At 46.6% G+C, this 15,492-nt stretch overlaps 1 protein-coding gene across 1 annotated transcript; it reads left to right on the plus strand.

Annotated features, from left to right (window-relative positions):
• Positions 1-395: 395 nt before the first annotated feature.
• TLX1 (T cell leukemia homeobox 1) lies at positions 396-10,767 on the plus strand. The gene is made up of 3 exons (XM_034777429.1): positions 396-870; positions 4,520-4,721; positions 10,545-10,767. The coding sequence occupies exons 1-3, from the start codon at positions 396-398 to the stop codon at positions 10,765-10,767; spliced, it is 900 nt and encodes a 299-aa protein (XP_034633320.1).
• Positions 10,768-15,492: the final 4,725 nt, after the last annotated feature.

Genomic DNA, 15,492 nt, shown 5'->3' on the forward strand with positions numbered 1-15,492 from the left:
GTTTTTTGGGCTCTGAACGAAACTCCTTTTCTCCTCTCTCTCTCTCTCTCTCTCTCTCTCTCTTCCCTGACTGTCATTCACTCAGCTGCTCTCAGGATCCAGCCAATGGAGACCCAGGGCCTAGAAGCAGCAGGCCTTTTGGTAACATGATTGATGCCCTCGCCGCCGAGGCAGAGTCCAGACGCGCGCTCGCACTCACCCATTCTCTCCCAAATCTCCGCTCTCGCTTCTTTCCAGCCCGTCTTTTCCCCCCACTTCCAGCCTCCTCGGAGGCTTTGGGGAGAAGCGAAGCGAAACCGGAGCGGCACGCGGTGTAAATCTCTTCCCTGAGCCGGCCCTGGCCTGGAGCAGGGGCCCCACCTTTTCTGTTGTGTAGGGGGATTAGGAGCGGCAGCATGGATCACATAGGGGCTCACCACCTCCACCAGAACCACGCCGAGCCCATCAGCTTTGGAATCGACCAGATCCTCAACAACCCGGACCAAGGCAGCTGCATGATCTCCGGCTCCCGGCTGCAAGACTCCTCCGACTACGGCTTGAGCTGCATCGTCAGCAGCGCCTACAACACCATGACGGGCAGCTACGGGGCGAACGGCGGCTCGGCCGGGGCTTACCCGGGCGCCTGCAGCATGGCTTCCCTGCCGGGCTCCTACAACGTCAACATGGGGGTGGCCATGAACGGGAACGGCCTGAGCTCGGCGGGGGGCGTGATCCGGGTGCCGGCGCACAGGCCGCTGGCTGGCGGGGGGCACCAGCCCCTCTCCACCGGGATGCCCACCGTGCCCTCGGTGAACACCATGAACAACCTCACGGGACTCACTTTCCCCTGGATGGAGAGCAACAGGCGATACACGAAAGACAGGTTCACAGGTGAGTCCCGTCCCGGCTCCCAGCGCGCTCGCCTGCCTGTCTGCCCGGTCCCCACCACCGCTCTGCCTGGCCCACCTCTGGCAGGTCCCCTCCCCGCCGCGACCGACAGAGCTGTCCCCTGGCCTCCCCTCGCTGCCCTTTGCAAGCGGCCGGGATTGGCCGGGGGATCCATTGATTCCGGGGTGGTCACCAAGACCCTGATCCCGCTCTACAGGTTCCGGGCAATGGGCACAGCGAGGCAAAGCCCTACAGAGAATTAGTCCCGGGCCAGCCCCTGAGGCAGACAGTAATGAGGCCGAGGAGGAAAGAGAATTTTTTCACTTCAAGGTCCCAGAAGCAAAGACAAGGTTTTCATCTCGAGGCCAAAAGACCAAAACCACCAAGACTCTTGATCAGGGCCTTGGATAGACCAAGAGACTACCTACACTTGACCAGAGCTCGGCTAAAATCAAAAGATGGCCCGCAATCCGTGATCCCGGTGGTGAATCCGCCTGCACGGGATTATTTATTAATTACGGGGGGTTGGGACCAGTCCCCAAGTGCAGTTTGGCTATTGGGTGCGAAGATAGCCAAGGGAGAGCGGGGTTTAGAAATGAATCCGTCATTAGTACAGATTGGATTTGACTAAGAGAGCAGTTAGGGTCTAATAATAACAGTAAATTAACAATGGAGGCGACATTTAATTCCTTTAAACTCGCCCCTAAAATAGTTGCAAAAGTTTGTGCAGGCTCAGATGTTCAGGGGGGCTTGGTTCGGAAAAGAATCGATTGTTTGTTTGTTTTTATCCGTAACTTCGCACGGAAGGAGAAGGCTACGCGCGGATTTGTGTTTAAATTGAGGGTTTAATGCAGGCACATAACTGCGGGAAGGATCGTTCATTTGTTGGCTCTAATAACAGGGAAGCACAGAGAGGAGGGAACTGGAGTTCTCTCATTTAATGATGTCGAGGCTCCAAAAGGAAGTTCACGTGTCTAGGATTTTTAACAAGTTTTTGTCCTCGTTTTTCTTCAGTGAAGATTACGGGTCAATGTTAATTTCCTCGGCGAAACTGTGTTGTTGCAGTTCCCAAGCGAGGCGAATGCATCATATAATAATGAACAGACAACGCGGCTTCCGCCGGCAGGGCCGAGCAATAGATTGAAGGGGTGCTCCTTCGCTTCGCTTTCGGATTCAGTTGTTTACCCCCCAGACCCAAAGCGGTGTCTAGTGGGCGGCGGGAGGACTGTTCGGGTGTGAACCGGGCAGCGAATCCCCCACCAAACTGAGTGTGTTGAAACGGCAGAGAAATTATAAAATGGGAACAATCCGTCCCCTTTAAAGCAGTTCCTGGTTAATTTATACTTTCCAGTGTGATCCACTGGAGGGATTATTTTTAAATCTAATTTTGATCTGATACCAATTTACTCATATAATTAAAAATACAAACGAACGAAGTCTTTATCTACCTCCCAGGGGGAATAAGGCTTAATTTAATCATTGTTTCCAGAGCGCTTGGAGATCCTCGGATGACAGGCCATATTTGACCTTTATTACTCTATTACACGGGCCAAACTCTCCTGGCCACAAGTGGAACTTTTCCCTGAGTGGGAACCAGGGGATATAATAAACGATAACTGCAAGAGGTGGAGAATTAGGCTGGTTAAAGACCGATGACTGCACCTAGAAATGCCCGTGGAGAAACGCAATACACAAGGGCTTCCCAGAGACAAAACCCCTCCCGTAGTATTATTAGTTATTATTACTGCTGAGTGTTAAACTCGGCAATTCGATGAGTTTAAAGACGGAGAATGTCTAACGGTTAGAAACGGGGGACAGATGATTCCATCGGGGGGTGTACTGTACCGTTTGCACTGGGATAACTCTTTGCCATGTGCTCTGGCCACTAGATATTAACCCATGTCGCAGATCTATGAGTAGTAATGGGGCGGGGGAGGGGAGTTAAATGCATGATAGATCCTAATTAGGCAACTATCACAAAAGGCCGTTTTGCCTTAAATTTACAGCAAATGTTCCCCTCTCATCCGAGTTTCCTCTGCGGTGTGGAAGGAAGGTACTGTTTAGCTTCAGGACCGTCTAGGTGCTCTAAAAGATTTAGGGGCCTGTATTTTTCCATTCCGTCCCAGCCTGGTTCTGGTTGTGCCGGAACAGGGAGTAGGGCGTACGTTTCTCTGCGCTGTCTCGGAAAGGGACGGTCAAAACGGGAGTTTAGTTCTAATAGCGAGCGAGAGGGGTAAGAGGCTCTGCCGAGAAGTAGACGGAAATATAGGTAGACAGAAGACATTTTAGATCGCTCCAATAATAGTATTTTTCTAGCTTCTCTGTGGAATGGGCGATACCCTAGTACCTCGCTTCAGAGCAGGCCTAGAGGTGTTATTCCGCAACTAATAAAAACTGCTACAATTGAATAAACAGCAAAGCTAATTCCAGGAGCCGTTTCTGCATTTATGAGCCTCCCATCGAAATGATTTCGCTCCACTCCAGCGATTCCCGCGGCTGAATATAGTGAGAAAGGGGGGGAAGTAAACACGCGTTTGTGCTCCGTGGAAGTCGGTGCGGGATCAGATTGTAAACTTAACGTTACATCAGGACGAGGTCGGATATTCATGTTTAAAGAGAATTCTGTGGGAGGGTCAGTCCTAATTCAGGGCAAATAGATGATCAGTTATGGCAGATACTTTATTAATTGGATTAAACAGCGCGACCAAAAGGATTTAACAAAACCAACCAAACAAACAAAAAACAGACAAAAGATCACCTTCATATATACACCAAGGACTAAAGCAAATCTGAATTGTGGAAATCTGTCAATTTCCGAGAGATGATTCATTTCACAAAGAATCGCCCCCCCCCCTTCGCTTTCTTAACCCAGTAGCCCGTGTTTGTGTTGCTAATGCCATTAATCGGATTTGTCACATTCGGAGCAATCCAGGAACTTTCTCGGGGGGGGAGGGGGGAGTTTTCCTCTTTACATGAAATAAACAAACGCACAGAGCTGTATTTGAAACACGCTTCTGACACCGACTTCTTCCCAAGGCAGCTCTCTGAGCGTCTGGACTGACCGAGTCAATCAAGTTCCCTAGTTTGAGAAACTGCCCACGCTCCTCGTCGCGATGACAGGCAAACCGTGCCCCTGAACTACCTCCGGGTGGGCACCCCTGGGTGCTGCAGCGAATTGATCACTGTTCACCCACCCCCCGCCCCGGTGGGGCCTTTCCCGGTCTGTTTGGGCTCTTCCAGCAACACCAGGCATCGTCCCACCGCGCATTACTAACCCCCCCCAGCCCCAGAGTGAGAGCCGAGTGTGCCGTGGTAGGGTTCTGGGCTGAGGGCTGTTTGTGTCTGATCAGGCCCTGGCAGAGAGGGTGTTTATTGCTGGGGAAGGTTGGGCGGGGGGGGGGGGGTGCTTTGCAGCATGCAATTAGCAGCTTTAGTTCAGGGCAGCATGGGCCCTGGTAACCCCCCCCCCCCGCACCCCCGGCCCGGCTCTGCCCCACTGGCCTCACCTTCTCTCTCTGTGTCTGTCTCTGCTATGGCTTGTGGACCCCTCCTGATATTTTGCTGCTTGCTTCTTTGCCCCCCTCACCCCCACCCCTCGCTCCGTCTCCCACCCCAGTGGCCCTCTCACCCTTCACTGTAACACGCCGTATAGGTCACCCCTACCAGAATCGGACGCCGCCCAAGAAAAAGAAACCCCGGACATCTTTCACCCGGCTGCAGATCTGCGAGCTGGAGAAGCGGTTCCACCGGCAGAAGTACCTGGCCTCGGCCGAGCGGGCCGCCCTGGCCAAGGCCCTCAAGATGACAGATGCCCAGGTAAAGACCTGGTTCCAGAACAGGAGGACAAAATGGAGGTGAGAAGCAAAACCCTCCTCTGGGTGTGTGTGTGTGTGCGCGCGCTCTTTGTCTGACGGGGGGTATTTGGTCGGGTGTGTGATTGTGTCTATTGTCTTTGCCCAGTGTCTGGGGTTTGCTTCCTTTAGGACGTGCCTCTCTGTGCATTGTCTGGTGTGCGTTGTGTTATTGCGCGTCGGTGTGGTTATTACCACGCAGGCACCGCTCGGGGCTATGCCCCGGGTGTTGATCTGTGTGTTTGTGACTGAGGTTTGCCCCCTCGGGGTGTGGGGTTGGGTCTCTCCTCGCAGGCCGCTGGCCTTTAAATGGTTTCAGAATCGGAGCTTTTGTCCCGTTGGAGGAAACTCCCAGGCCCGTTTGAATGTGAAAATAATCCGAGCCTGCGGTTCTGGGCACTAGGACCGGCTGCATTGCACAGGGGACACCGCTGTGTTCAGCAAAGCCGGGGGCTTAGCCCGAGAGAGGGAGTTTTGTGGTCGCCCGAGGCATTGGTTCGGTTGAAATGAGCGCTGATGGGAGGGACACACACACGGAGATGTCCGTTCAAACCCCACAGCCCGAGAGAGGTGTCTACCCTTGGGTGAGCTGGTCAGCGCTGATCACTCCGGATCAGTGACCTGGCCACGTGCTGTAGCAGAAGTGAAGTGGAGTGGAGATGCAGGACACAGAACGGGTGACTCCGTTGGGATCCGGACAAGTGGAGAAACTTGGATCAGGAAGATTTCAGAGGGGCAGCCGCGTTAGTCTGTATCAACAAAAACAACCAGGAGACCTCGTGGCACCTTAGAGACTAACACATTTGTTTGGGCATAAGCTTAAATTTGATTGTCTCTAAGTATCAGGGGGTAGCCCTGTTAGTCTGTATCTACAAAAGATGCATCCGAAGAAGTGAGGTTTTTACCCACAAAAGCTTATGCCCAAATAAATCTGTTAGTCTTTAAGGTGCCACCAGACTCCTTGTTGTTATTGTCTCTAAGGTGCCACAAGGACTCCTTGTTGATTTTGGTTCAGGGAGGTGTTTCCGACACCAGTTTTCTCTCTCTCTTTGGAGGGATCCTTTGGGTTTAGTGCTTTAAAAAGTACATATGATATTAAACGCAGGAGACGGGTGTCCCCAAACACCAGCAGTTCTGTCCATCTGACCTGTGAGAAAAATAGGCCCCCTTCATATATATAATCATGGCCTACCAACAATCAATGCAACTGTTTGGGAGTGGATTTCTGATCGACTCTCTCTACTCCCCCCAGAGCTAAGGCAATTTATACCAGCTAATGATCTTCCCCGGAGTCTGTCTCAGGGTAACCCGTCTCTTCCAACTGGCTTAAAACTGCCCTGGTAGTTTCATACAGGGAACAATACGGGCCAATAATAATGGAAAACCATTTCCGGAGGAGAAAAACCCGAATAAAATGATGTTTCATTTAAAAAAAATGAGGCTACCCAATGGGGAGGCAATTTTTACTGTGAACAGGCATCTTTGGGGTGCGTTTGGGGGAGTTGTAAACACTTCGGAGGAGAAGGAAATGTCTAGCATGTCATTTTGACTCTATGGCCTTTGAGGGTGTTTGTTCGGTTTTATTTTTTCTGTTATGACTATTTGTACAGATCGAAACGCGCCTGTGTGTACCTACATGTCTATGGGATTGTAAATGTAGCGTTCTCTGAATTAATTCGGCTCGCGTAGAGGGGCGTAAGGAGAAAAACTCTTGTCCGGGGCCACGTGGCAATAGAATAGAATTGTCTCCCGTCAGGGACTCTTTCCAGAGTGTCTAAAGGGAGTGGATGTTGCCAGAAGCCATTCCCCATGTGTCATGAGGGTATGAATTGAGCTATTCATTTTCACACCAGCAACCAGAACATTTCGATTAGTAATAAGGGATTGTGGATTTCAGTACCGTGCCCTAAAAAGACAGCAATATGAGTTGATGTTTATTTGAAAAGCCCCAGCAGTCCTGGAAGTGCTGGGGAAATGAACTGGGGGTAGATTTGGAAGTCTTTGAAGGGACTGGATATGCTAAAAGCGAGGGGGCTAACTTCGAACAAATCCCATTGGGGTTTTGTAGTTACACAAAGGCCATTTAAGAAATGAAACCCATCTTGTTTTCTTTACTTACCTTCCAACGTACAGTACCAGCCAAGAAAGGGTGTGACAATAACCATTGTTAAAAAGGAAGTTTTTACAGAGAATGGTTTGAAATCTCTAATGTGGAGTTCTGAAGTATTGTTGACTTGATTTTTAAAGGACTAGAGGGTTACATCCTCAAGTCCTCCGCAAAACAAAATATACCGTCTGCTTGGTTTTTTTTTAAATCATCTTGTATACGTTGGACAACGCTATTTATAATCCACAAGCGATCAGCTCTTACTTAGAATAGGTTGATCTCAATTTGCTTTTAAAAATCCTTCATGCACAGTAACGCTACGCGTTTAAAAATCCATTTTTCCCTTCCTTGCTATAAGTCAGATTTCTGCTAGCATTAATGGGGAAAATGCCACAGACAGATAGAGGTGAGTTGTCGGGTAAAAAGAGACAAATCTAGGAGATTATATATAACGTTTAGCGCGAGAATTGTACACAACCGCTTTTGCTAGGATGTGCCGAAAGGAATTGGAAGACAGATGTTTCAATAAATACACGAGGTTTAATGAAAGCGCATCGCCTATGAAATAACTCCTCCTGTGTTCCGAGCTCCAGGAGTCTAAAGTCAATTATTGTATGTTGTCAACTCCGGGAGTTCGGATTGGAATTGGTAGCTGATGGAATAGCCTTCAATCTCTCTTACACAACCATGCCGCTGGAGAGTGGTGTATTCACTGCACAACTGCCAGGGAATAGTTTTTGCGGCCCCAGAAGGGAAACGGAAAAGACGTGACTTTTAAAAAAAGTTAAATATAGACTCACATTCTCTGATCCTGTGAAGCAAACAAAATATATATAAACCACAAGTCACCAGGGCGCTAGCGCTCTGATGTAACAGCCAGTCTACAAGTTCTGCAATGGGAAGTTATTGAATAGGAGTGGGAATCCGAAAGGGGACAATGGCCGGAGTTGTATGTACCCGGACAGTTGTTGCAAACACCATGTAATTGCCTTAATATACTTAATTCTAACCCCAGAGCCTCCTGCTGGGGACAGTGAAGCGAACTGTGAAGTCAGGGCCAGTCCCAGAGCGATGGGGTCTGGAAGGGGCTGTTACTGTAGGGGAATGAGATCGATACGGGGTCGAAAGGACGTTTCCAAAGGGCAGCAACGGTGCGATTTGCCAGCGCGTCACCTAACAGGGAACAAATCCCTGTCACCGAGTCCCGTTCGGGCACGTTCAACCCTGAGCCATTGCAATCAATGGGGAAAGCGCTCGGTGAGTAGAAGGGGAGCTGGATCGGGGCCTAAAGTGATATAGGGTCCGATTTTTAAAGCCTCACACGGGTAAAAATCCCATATGATCGGTCCCGTGTCCTTTAGGGCGATCCTGCTCGCCCTGAAAATCTCCCATCGGAGCAGGGTAGGGCAGGGCCCCTGGCTAGACACTTCATATTCCTGCTGGGGGGAGGTCTTCCATAATTTACATATTTGCAATTAAGGCAATGGGCTGTAGTAAATGATTATTACTAATATGTTGTCCTTCCGTTGCAATATTTAAATAAATTGCCTGGATCCTGGTGTTTTTACACCGTGCGGTATTTATTTCTCTCTGGGTTTGAAAAATGTTTTTTTTTTTTTTTTTTGCTGAGAACTGTGTTAACTGAGAATAATGTCCCAGTGTGAAATTAATAATCTGTTACCACTAATTATAAAGGCGGCTGCGTTACATTTCTCGATGAAGTCAAAACAGTATTAAATATGCATCAAGAGTAAATTTGCTGTGGAAGGAAAACTCGTATATTATTTATGCAATTCTTTCCTTGCCTCTTATTCAGAAACTAATTGGCTGCATACGTTGAATTTTGTCCTGTTTTAACACGGCAGGTATTGGTGGTGGTGGTTGTTTTGAAGTCAGAGAAGAAGGTTACAGGGCTGTCTCGGATCCCATGAAGCTATGACCTGACAGTTGTCAAGAAATTAGTGCCAGCCAAACTTATTTTACGCCGTGTCTTTAATGAAAACCGGGCCTCAGAACTGCTTTTCCCGAATGAAATAACACATTGACTCAGCTACGTAATAAATAATGCCGGATGAATTAAGCAGCGTGGGTCAGGGAGGAAAGAGAGGAGATCAGATAAAAAATGTGTATTTCATGCTCTTTGTAGATGTGAAATATACATGCAGTGTCTCTTGTCAATAACATTCCACTGTATTTGAGCTGAGAAACTGCTTGGAGTCCCTGAACTTTCTACCGCCGGCAGGACTCCAATTTCCCACAGATAACCCAGCAACTTATTTTTTTTTCCAGCTCTAATGGGTTATGAACTGAAACCTTTCAGGGGATCAATAGCAAAAGAAAACCCAAACAAACAGGAGTTTCATTATACATTGATTTTAAAACAATGCATTACAAAGTGTGACGGCTCAGTACAGAGCCAGAAAAAATGACAGATAAGGCCACAAATCTGGTAATTACCACCAGCGAAGCAGAGAGGGAAAGAATTTTTCTTGGCTGATTTTCGACACAGGGTGGATAGGCAGACGAAATGCCTCTGCTTTTCATACCCGGATAGCCCCTAAAGGGAGCCATTCTGGACCTCATATGGAAAACACAAAGGCCTAATATACCAGGAAAACTTAAGCTGGGTGGTGCATGTTTTCCCAGGGCCTTTGATTCATTCATATATATATATAGTCCTTTCCACGCCGGATACTCCAAAGGGGGGAGACAGTGCCATGGAACCAAGCGGCACAATGGGGTGAGGACCGACTAGTCCTGGTTTCCATTTCACTCAGTGAACTTCCAGCTGTCTGCTTGATTTTCTCTGTCTGGCTAGCCCTGGGGGGAACATAGTGAAAAGTAACCGGAAGGATAGTGAGTTGAGCCCATCCACAGACACTGTAACCTGAGATCCACAGTAGGCCACATGGTTTCCAGGAGAGATCAGACCAACCCTGGTGTTCCACTCTCTGCAGTGTATACAACCGGAGATATGGAACAGAACTTTCTGCGTGGTTCTATCCTGAGATCCTCACCTGCTGAAGTGAATGGGGTTTTGCCTGAGAAAGGAAAGGAGCTCAGGTTTTGGCCAAAGTTATTTCAAAGGGCCTAACTGGGCACCCAGGCAAGGGGCCGTGTGTGTGTGCGTGCTGGGGGGAGTGCTGTGCTAAAAGGGATCTTCCCGGAGACCAGAGGAATTGGTCACTTTGCTCAAAGCTGTTGCCAATGGAGCTCAGACACTGGGCGAGTGAAGGAAGTCGGCTTTTCCTTGGGACCTCTCGGGAATAATTTCCCAAGGTCCCTGGCTGCAGTCATTTGCAGTAGGCTGGGCACAGTCCCGGAGAACTAGGAACAATCCTGCATTGGCCAGGGGGATGGGTTGGGGGGAGGGGTAGATTTAACTTAATTAGGTCTCTTCCACCTCAGTCTTCTCTGCTCCTATGGACAGTTCATAGCTTCCTTGATCAGAACATGTCCTGCACCCATGGCCACAAAGGAAGCTTTGGATTTTGCTTGGTACTTTCCCTTTTCTTAAGGAGGGTAATGGAAAGACAGTGTGGTCCAGTGGCTAGTGCCCTGGGCTGGGACTTAGGAGACATGCGTATTATTCCCTGCTTTGTGGCCTTCCACGAGTCTCTCACTGTATGTCTGTACAGCGCCCGGCACGGTGAGGCCTTGACCATGGCAAGGCAGCTCTACCATGATATAAATCATTCATGATTATTGTTTTCTCCCAGGCGACAAACTGCAGAGGAGAGGGAGGCCGAGAGACAGCAAGCCAACCGTATCCTCATGCAGCTCCAGCAGGAGGCCTTCCAGAAAAGCATCAATCAGCCCCTCCAGGCAGACCCCATCTGTGTCCACAACTCTTCCCTCTTCGCCCTCCAGAACCTCCAGCCTTGGTCCGACGACTCGTCCAAGATCACCAGCGTCACCTCCGTCGCCTCTGCTTGTGAATAGAGCCCACGACCCAGTGGTCTCCCCCCCCACTGCGTTACGAGCCACCCAAGCTCCAGCACAGAGCGAAGTATCCTTCTTCCCCACAGGAAACTACCCCCACACGCTGTCACCCAAGAGCCCCACACTTCCAATGTGCTGAGTCAGCAAATATCCTGTTGGCAGGAAGAAGGGGAGGGGGGAAAAAAAGAAGAAGCTTCCAATCACCTGCAGGATTATTCAGATAAAAGAGGCATTTCCCTTTTTGTCTTTCGAAAGTCTCCATTACCGGACAATGAACAATGAGGAGCTCCCTTAATTATTCCCAGAAAATAAAAATCTGTTAGCCCCATGGCATCCTTTCAGAATCCATGGAGGAAATCTTCCCTGGATTCTGTCCACAGCCAGTGCAGGCCTTTGGTTTCTTCGTATACATTTTTTAGACTGGTCATTTAAAATTAAATAGTTCTCCCTTCCTTGGAATGGAGCTTTGACGTTTCTTTAACAAACCCCCTCACCGCCGCCTGGGTCATTGGTGCAAAAGAAAAGCACAGACTGGATTCAACAAATGGACAACACGGCCCAGCTTTATTCTTTCGCCCGGTGATTTCCACTTGCAGAGGAAGTGAACTCCTTGGATTTCACCTAGGAATGTCTCTTCCTCCTTTTAATTATTATATTTTTCCAGTGGGGGAATAAGAGAGGAAACTGACAGACCTTTCAAGATAGTAAACACCATATTGCAAATAATTGTATGAAGATTCCAAACTGTTTCCCTGGATACCACAGACTCTGCGTTGATCAACTTATATTTTAATAACTCTTGAGACATCTGTGACATTCTGCAGAGACAATGCAGTTTCATTCAGTGGATTATTTCGGTATTATTTACAAATGTTGTTCAATATTTTCTTTTACTTTTTTTGCTCTAGAAGTCAACTTACGTTGGGGGGAAAATCTTTCACTTTCAACTGTTTAACTCATTTCTTTAATTGTATTGAGGGAAGGAGACATGCTTAAGTCAAGCACTTCTTATAGCAAACTCCAAGAATATATATATAGATATATATACACAGTATATATTTTTCAGTTACTTATAATCTAAAACAGCACTGCCAATTTAAGCAGCTGGTACAAACAATCAATCAAAACTATTTTCAGTGAGTTTTTTAAAGGCATTCATCTGTTTGTTTGTTTGTTTTAAGTTATGCACTTCTAAGGTGTTTCATGTGTATTCATTTTATAAAGTGCTTGTGTAATTTATGTGGATACAAAAGAATAATAATAATAATAAAAGAGGGTCCAGGATACTGGACAAATCAGCTAAGGCTCTTGTTTTTGTACTCAGTTCCAAGAGGGAATATTACACCAGACGTCGCATAGCAACTGCCTTCAAAATTAAGGTTGAGGTATAAATGGAATTAATTTTCCCTTTCCATTTATGTAGTGTCTTCTTGGCTTCAGCACCTAGAGGGGTATGTAATACATTTTACCCCAAATCCTGCAAACATTTTTAGGTATAAAACCAGCAAAGCACTTAGCAGCTGCTTAACTTTAAGCACTTCTTTGGGACTGCTGATGTGCTTAAATTAAGCAGATGCTAAGGACTTTAGTCTGGAGAAGAGATGACTGAGAGGGGACATAACAGTTTTCAAGTACATAAAAGGTTGTGACAAGGAGGAAGGAGAAAAATTGTTCTTCTTAACAGCTGAGGATAGGACAAGAAGCAATGGGCTTAAATTGCAGCAAGGTTGGACATTAGGAAAAACTTCCTAACTGTCGGGGTGGTTAAGCACTGGAATAAATTGCCTAGGGAGGTTGTGGAATCTCCATCATTGGAGATTTTTAAGAGCAGGTTAGACAAACACCTGTCAGGGATGGTCTAGATAATCCTTAGTCCTGCCATGAGTGCAGGGGACTGGACTAGATGACCTCTCGAGGTCCCTTCCAGGCCTATGATTCTATGAATTTGCAGAATCGGAATGGGATTACTTGTATGCTTAAAATTAAGCCCATCTTTAAGTGCTTTGGCCATTCTATAGATATTAGGGCTTGTTTATAGGGAGAAGTTGACCAGAATCCTTATAGTGCAATTGCTCCCTATTTGAGAATCCTATTCTTCATGTAGACAAACCCTTGGCCAAAGCAGACTGAAGTCACTGGAAAAAATTCTCTCTGATTTCTGTGGGCTTTGGACTAGGCCGTTAGGGCTTATGCTACCTGGAGATGTTGCACTGACTTCATAATGGAGCTTATTTCCGCTCATAATCATTACTGGCTCAGAGATGTTTGCAGGATCAGGCCCTTAAAAGGCCCGCTTCCAAATTCAGCGAGAGCCTGCGCCCAAGCCTAGTGAAGGCAACGGAAAGACTGTCATTGGCTTCAGTGAGCTTTGTGTCAAGCCCTCAGTGCAGAAAGCACGTAATAAAAGAGCCCGAGTCTTCTGTGCATTTAGAAAGCTGCAAACATCACTTTAGTGCAAGTTACAGCAGGGCAAAGCAAAGAAGCTTTTTTTTTTTTTTACTAATTACGGCAGAGTTGAAACCAAAATTCATGGCACTCAAGGGTTTTTTGATCCTTAAATCGGACATGGACGCACACAGATGCACACACAGAGAGAAATAAGTACAAAGAAAACTGATTTTTTTTGCAGATCTGTTTATATCCTACACAACTGTTCACACACAGCAGCCAGAATAAAATAGTTTGCATTTCCCCAGACACGTGCCGAAGATTTTTGTAACTTTGAATTCCTTTCTCTGCTCTAAGTGCCTGTTTAAGTGTGGGCTGCTAGAGAGGAAGAGGAGAGAATACGATCTTCGATTACTTAATATTAGCAATAGGGCTAAGATGTGGTTTTGTTTTCAAGTGTTCCTTCCAGGGCAAGGCACTGACCAATCAGAATGAGCACAGTGCTCACTATTAATATTATGAATATTTTGTGTTTATTATTGTGACGTATCAATTCTTTACAATTTCATACCCGGAAAGCTATTTTAGAATCGCAAAGTGACTCATTTTATACTTCAAAATATTCCCCAAGAAAGCTACACACCCAAATGTGTGTTTGCTTATATATGTGCATTTAGCAATGTTTTATTTTAGAAATGAGAAAATCCTTTACTTCGGTAGCAATCTTTCTGGTTAGAAGAATATAAGCTCAGTATGAAATGAGACTAGCAGTAAAATCAAATACAGAAAACCATCTTACCATTCCTCTTTGTTTCTGGAATGATCATTTCTGGAAGGGTCTTCTGGTAAAACATTTTTCTTATTCTTATTAAAATGAGTTTAGCTGCAAAATGGTTTTGATGCCAGCATACATGCTTCAAGTTATTAAAGCAATGTGTATCTAAACATTACAAAAAATTGCCTGAAATGTGATGGAATTAAAATGATAAGGAATGACATGAAATAATGAGATATAATTATATCTATTTTGTATACTGACATTACCTCAAATTTATCCAGGGGCTATTATATAATGCTGAAAGCTGATTTGATTTTTCATATTGTACCTATTTGGATTCAGGAATAAAATCACCCTAGGACACATGGAAAGTTGTTTTTCACTTCCATTTACCTTAAAGCCCCACAAGTCCCAGGTGTGAAACCTGCCTGAGTTCAAAATGGATTTCCATTGTTTGTCTGCCAGTAGCTAGGACAAGCAAACTAAGGTGCAACAAGCATTGGCAGAAGGGGGAAAAATCCAAACAAATCTAGCATGAAATATGCAGTTGGATTTGTGTGCAGTGACTCAAGATCTTGAGCACCAACCTTAGGGCACCCTGTCAGGAAACAGGGCACAAACCCCAAATTGGCTGAGAGGTCTATACACCTCTACCTTAATATAATGCTACCCAATATAACACGAATTCGGATATAACGCGGTAAAGCAGTGCTCCGGGGGGGTGGGGCCACGCACTCCGGTGGATCAAAGCAAGCTCAATATAATGCGGTTTCACCTATAACGCGGTAAGATTTTTTGGCTCCCGAGGACAGCGTTATATCGAGGTAGAGGTGTACTTGGATTTCACCAACCAAATATCAGGTGTAAACTCCCCACTCACAATAACAGCTTTGTCACAGAGTTACAGACAGTCCCCTTGGGTACTCCAATCTATTTTGCCACTCAGGTGAGCCTGCCTTTGTGCTAGATGGTTCCTTACACCAAAATTCACAACAATATTCAGGTTACTCCCAGTCCCAAAGGACCAGTCATTTACCCCAGGTCAATTGCACCTTAGATCTCACACCAAAGACAATGCTTGTAGCCAATCCAATAGTAAACTATATACAGATTTATTAACTAGGAAAAGGAAATTAGAGAATTATTTACAAGGTTAAAGCAGGTGAACATACACATGCAAATGAGTTCCAATCTTAAGTTTCAAAAAGAAATAGAAGCTTCTATAATAAGCAAGATCTAGATGACTTTTAGGGCTAACCCAGGCTGAGCATTGTGGATCTCTTGTTCATGGCTAGCAAACTTTGCCTCTTAGGGTTTGTCTACACTACCCGCCAAATCGGCGGACAGCGATCGATCCAGCGGGGGTTGATTTGTCGCGTCTAGTCTAGACGCAATAAATCAACCCCTGAGCGCTCTCATGTTGACTCCTGTACTCCAGTGCCGCGAGAGGCACAGGCAGAGTCGATGGGGGAGCGGCAGCAGTCGACTCACTGCAGTGAAGACACCACGGTAAGTCGATCTAAGTACGTCGACTTCAGCGACGTTATTCACGTAGCTGA

The sequence above is a fragment of the Trachemys scripta genome, chromosome 7, assembly GCF_013100865.1.
Source record: "Trachemys scripta elegans isolate TJP31775 chromosome 7, CAS_Tse_1.0, whole genome shotgun sequence".
In the NCBI taxonomy this organism is placed as follows: Eukaryota; Metazoa; Chordata; order Testudines; family Emydidae; genus Trachemys; species Trachemys scripta.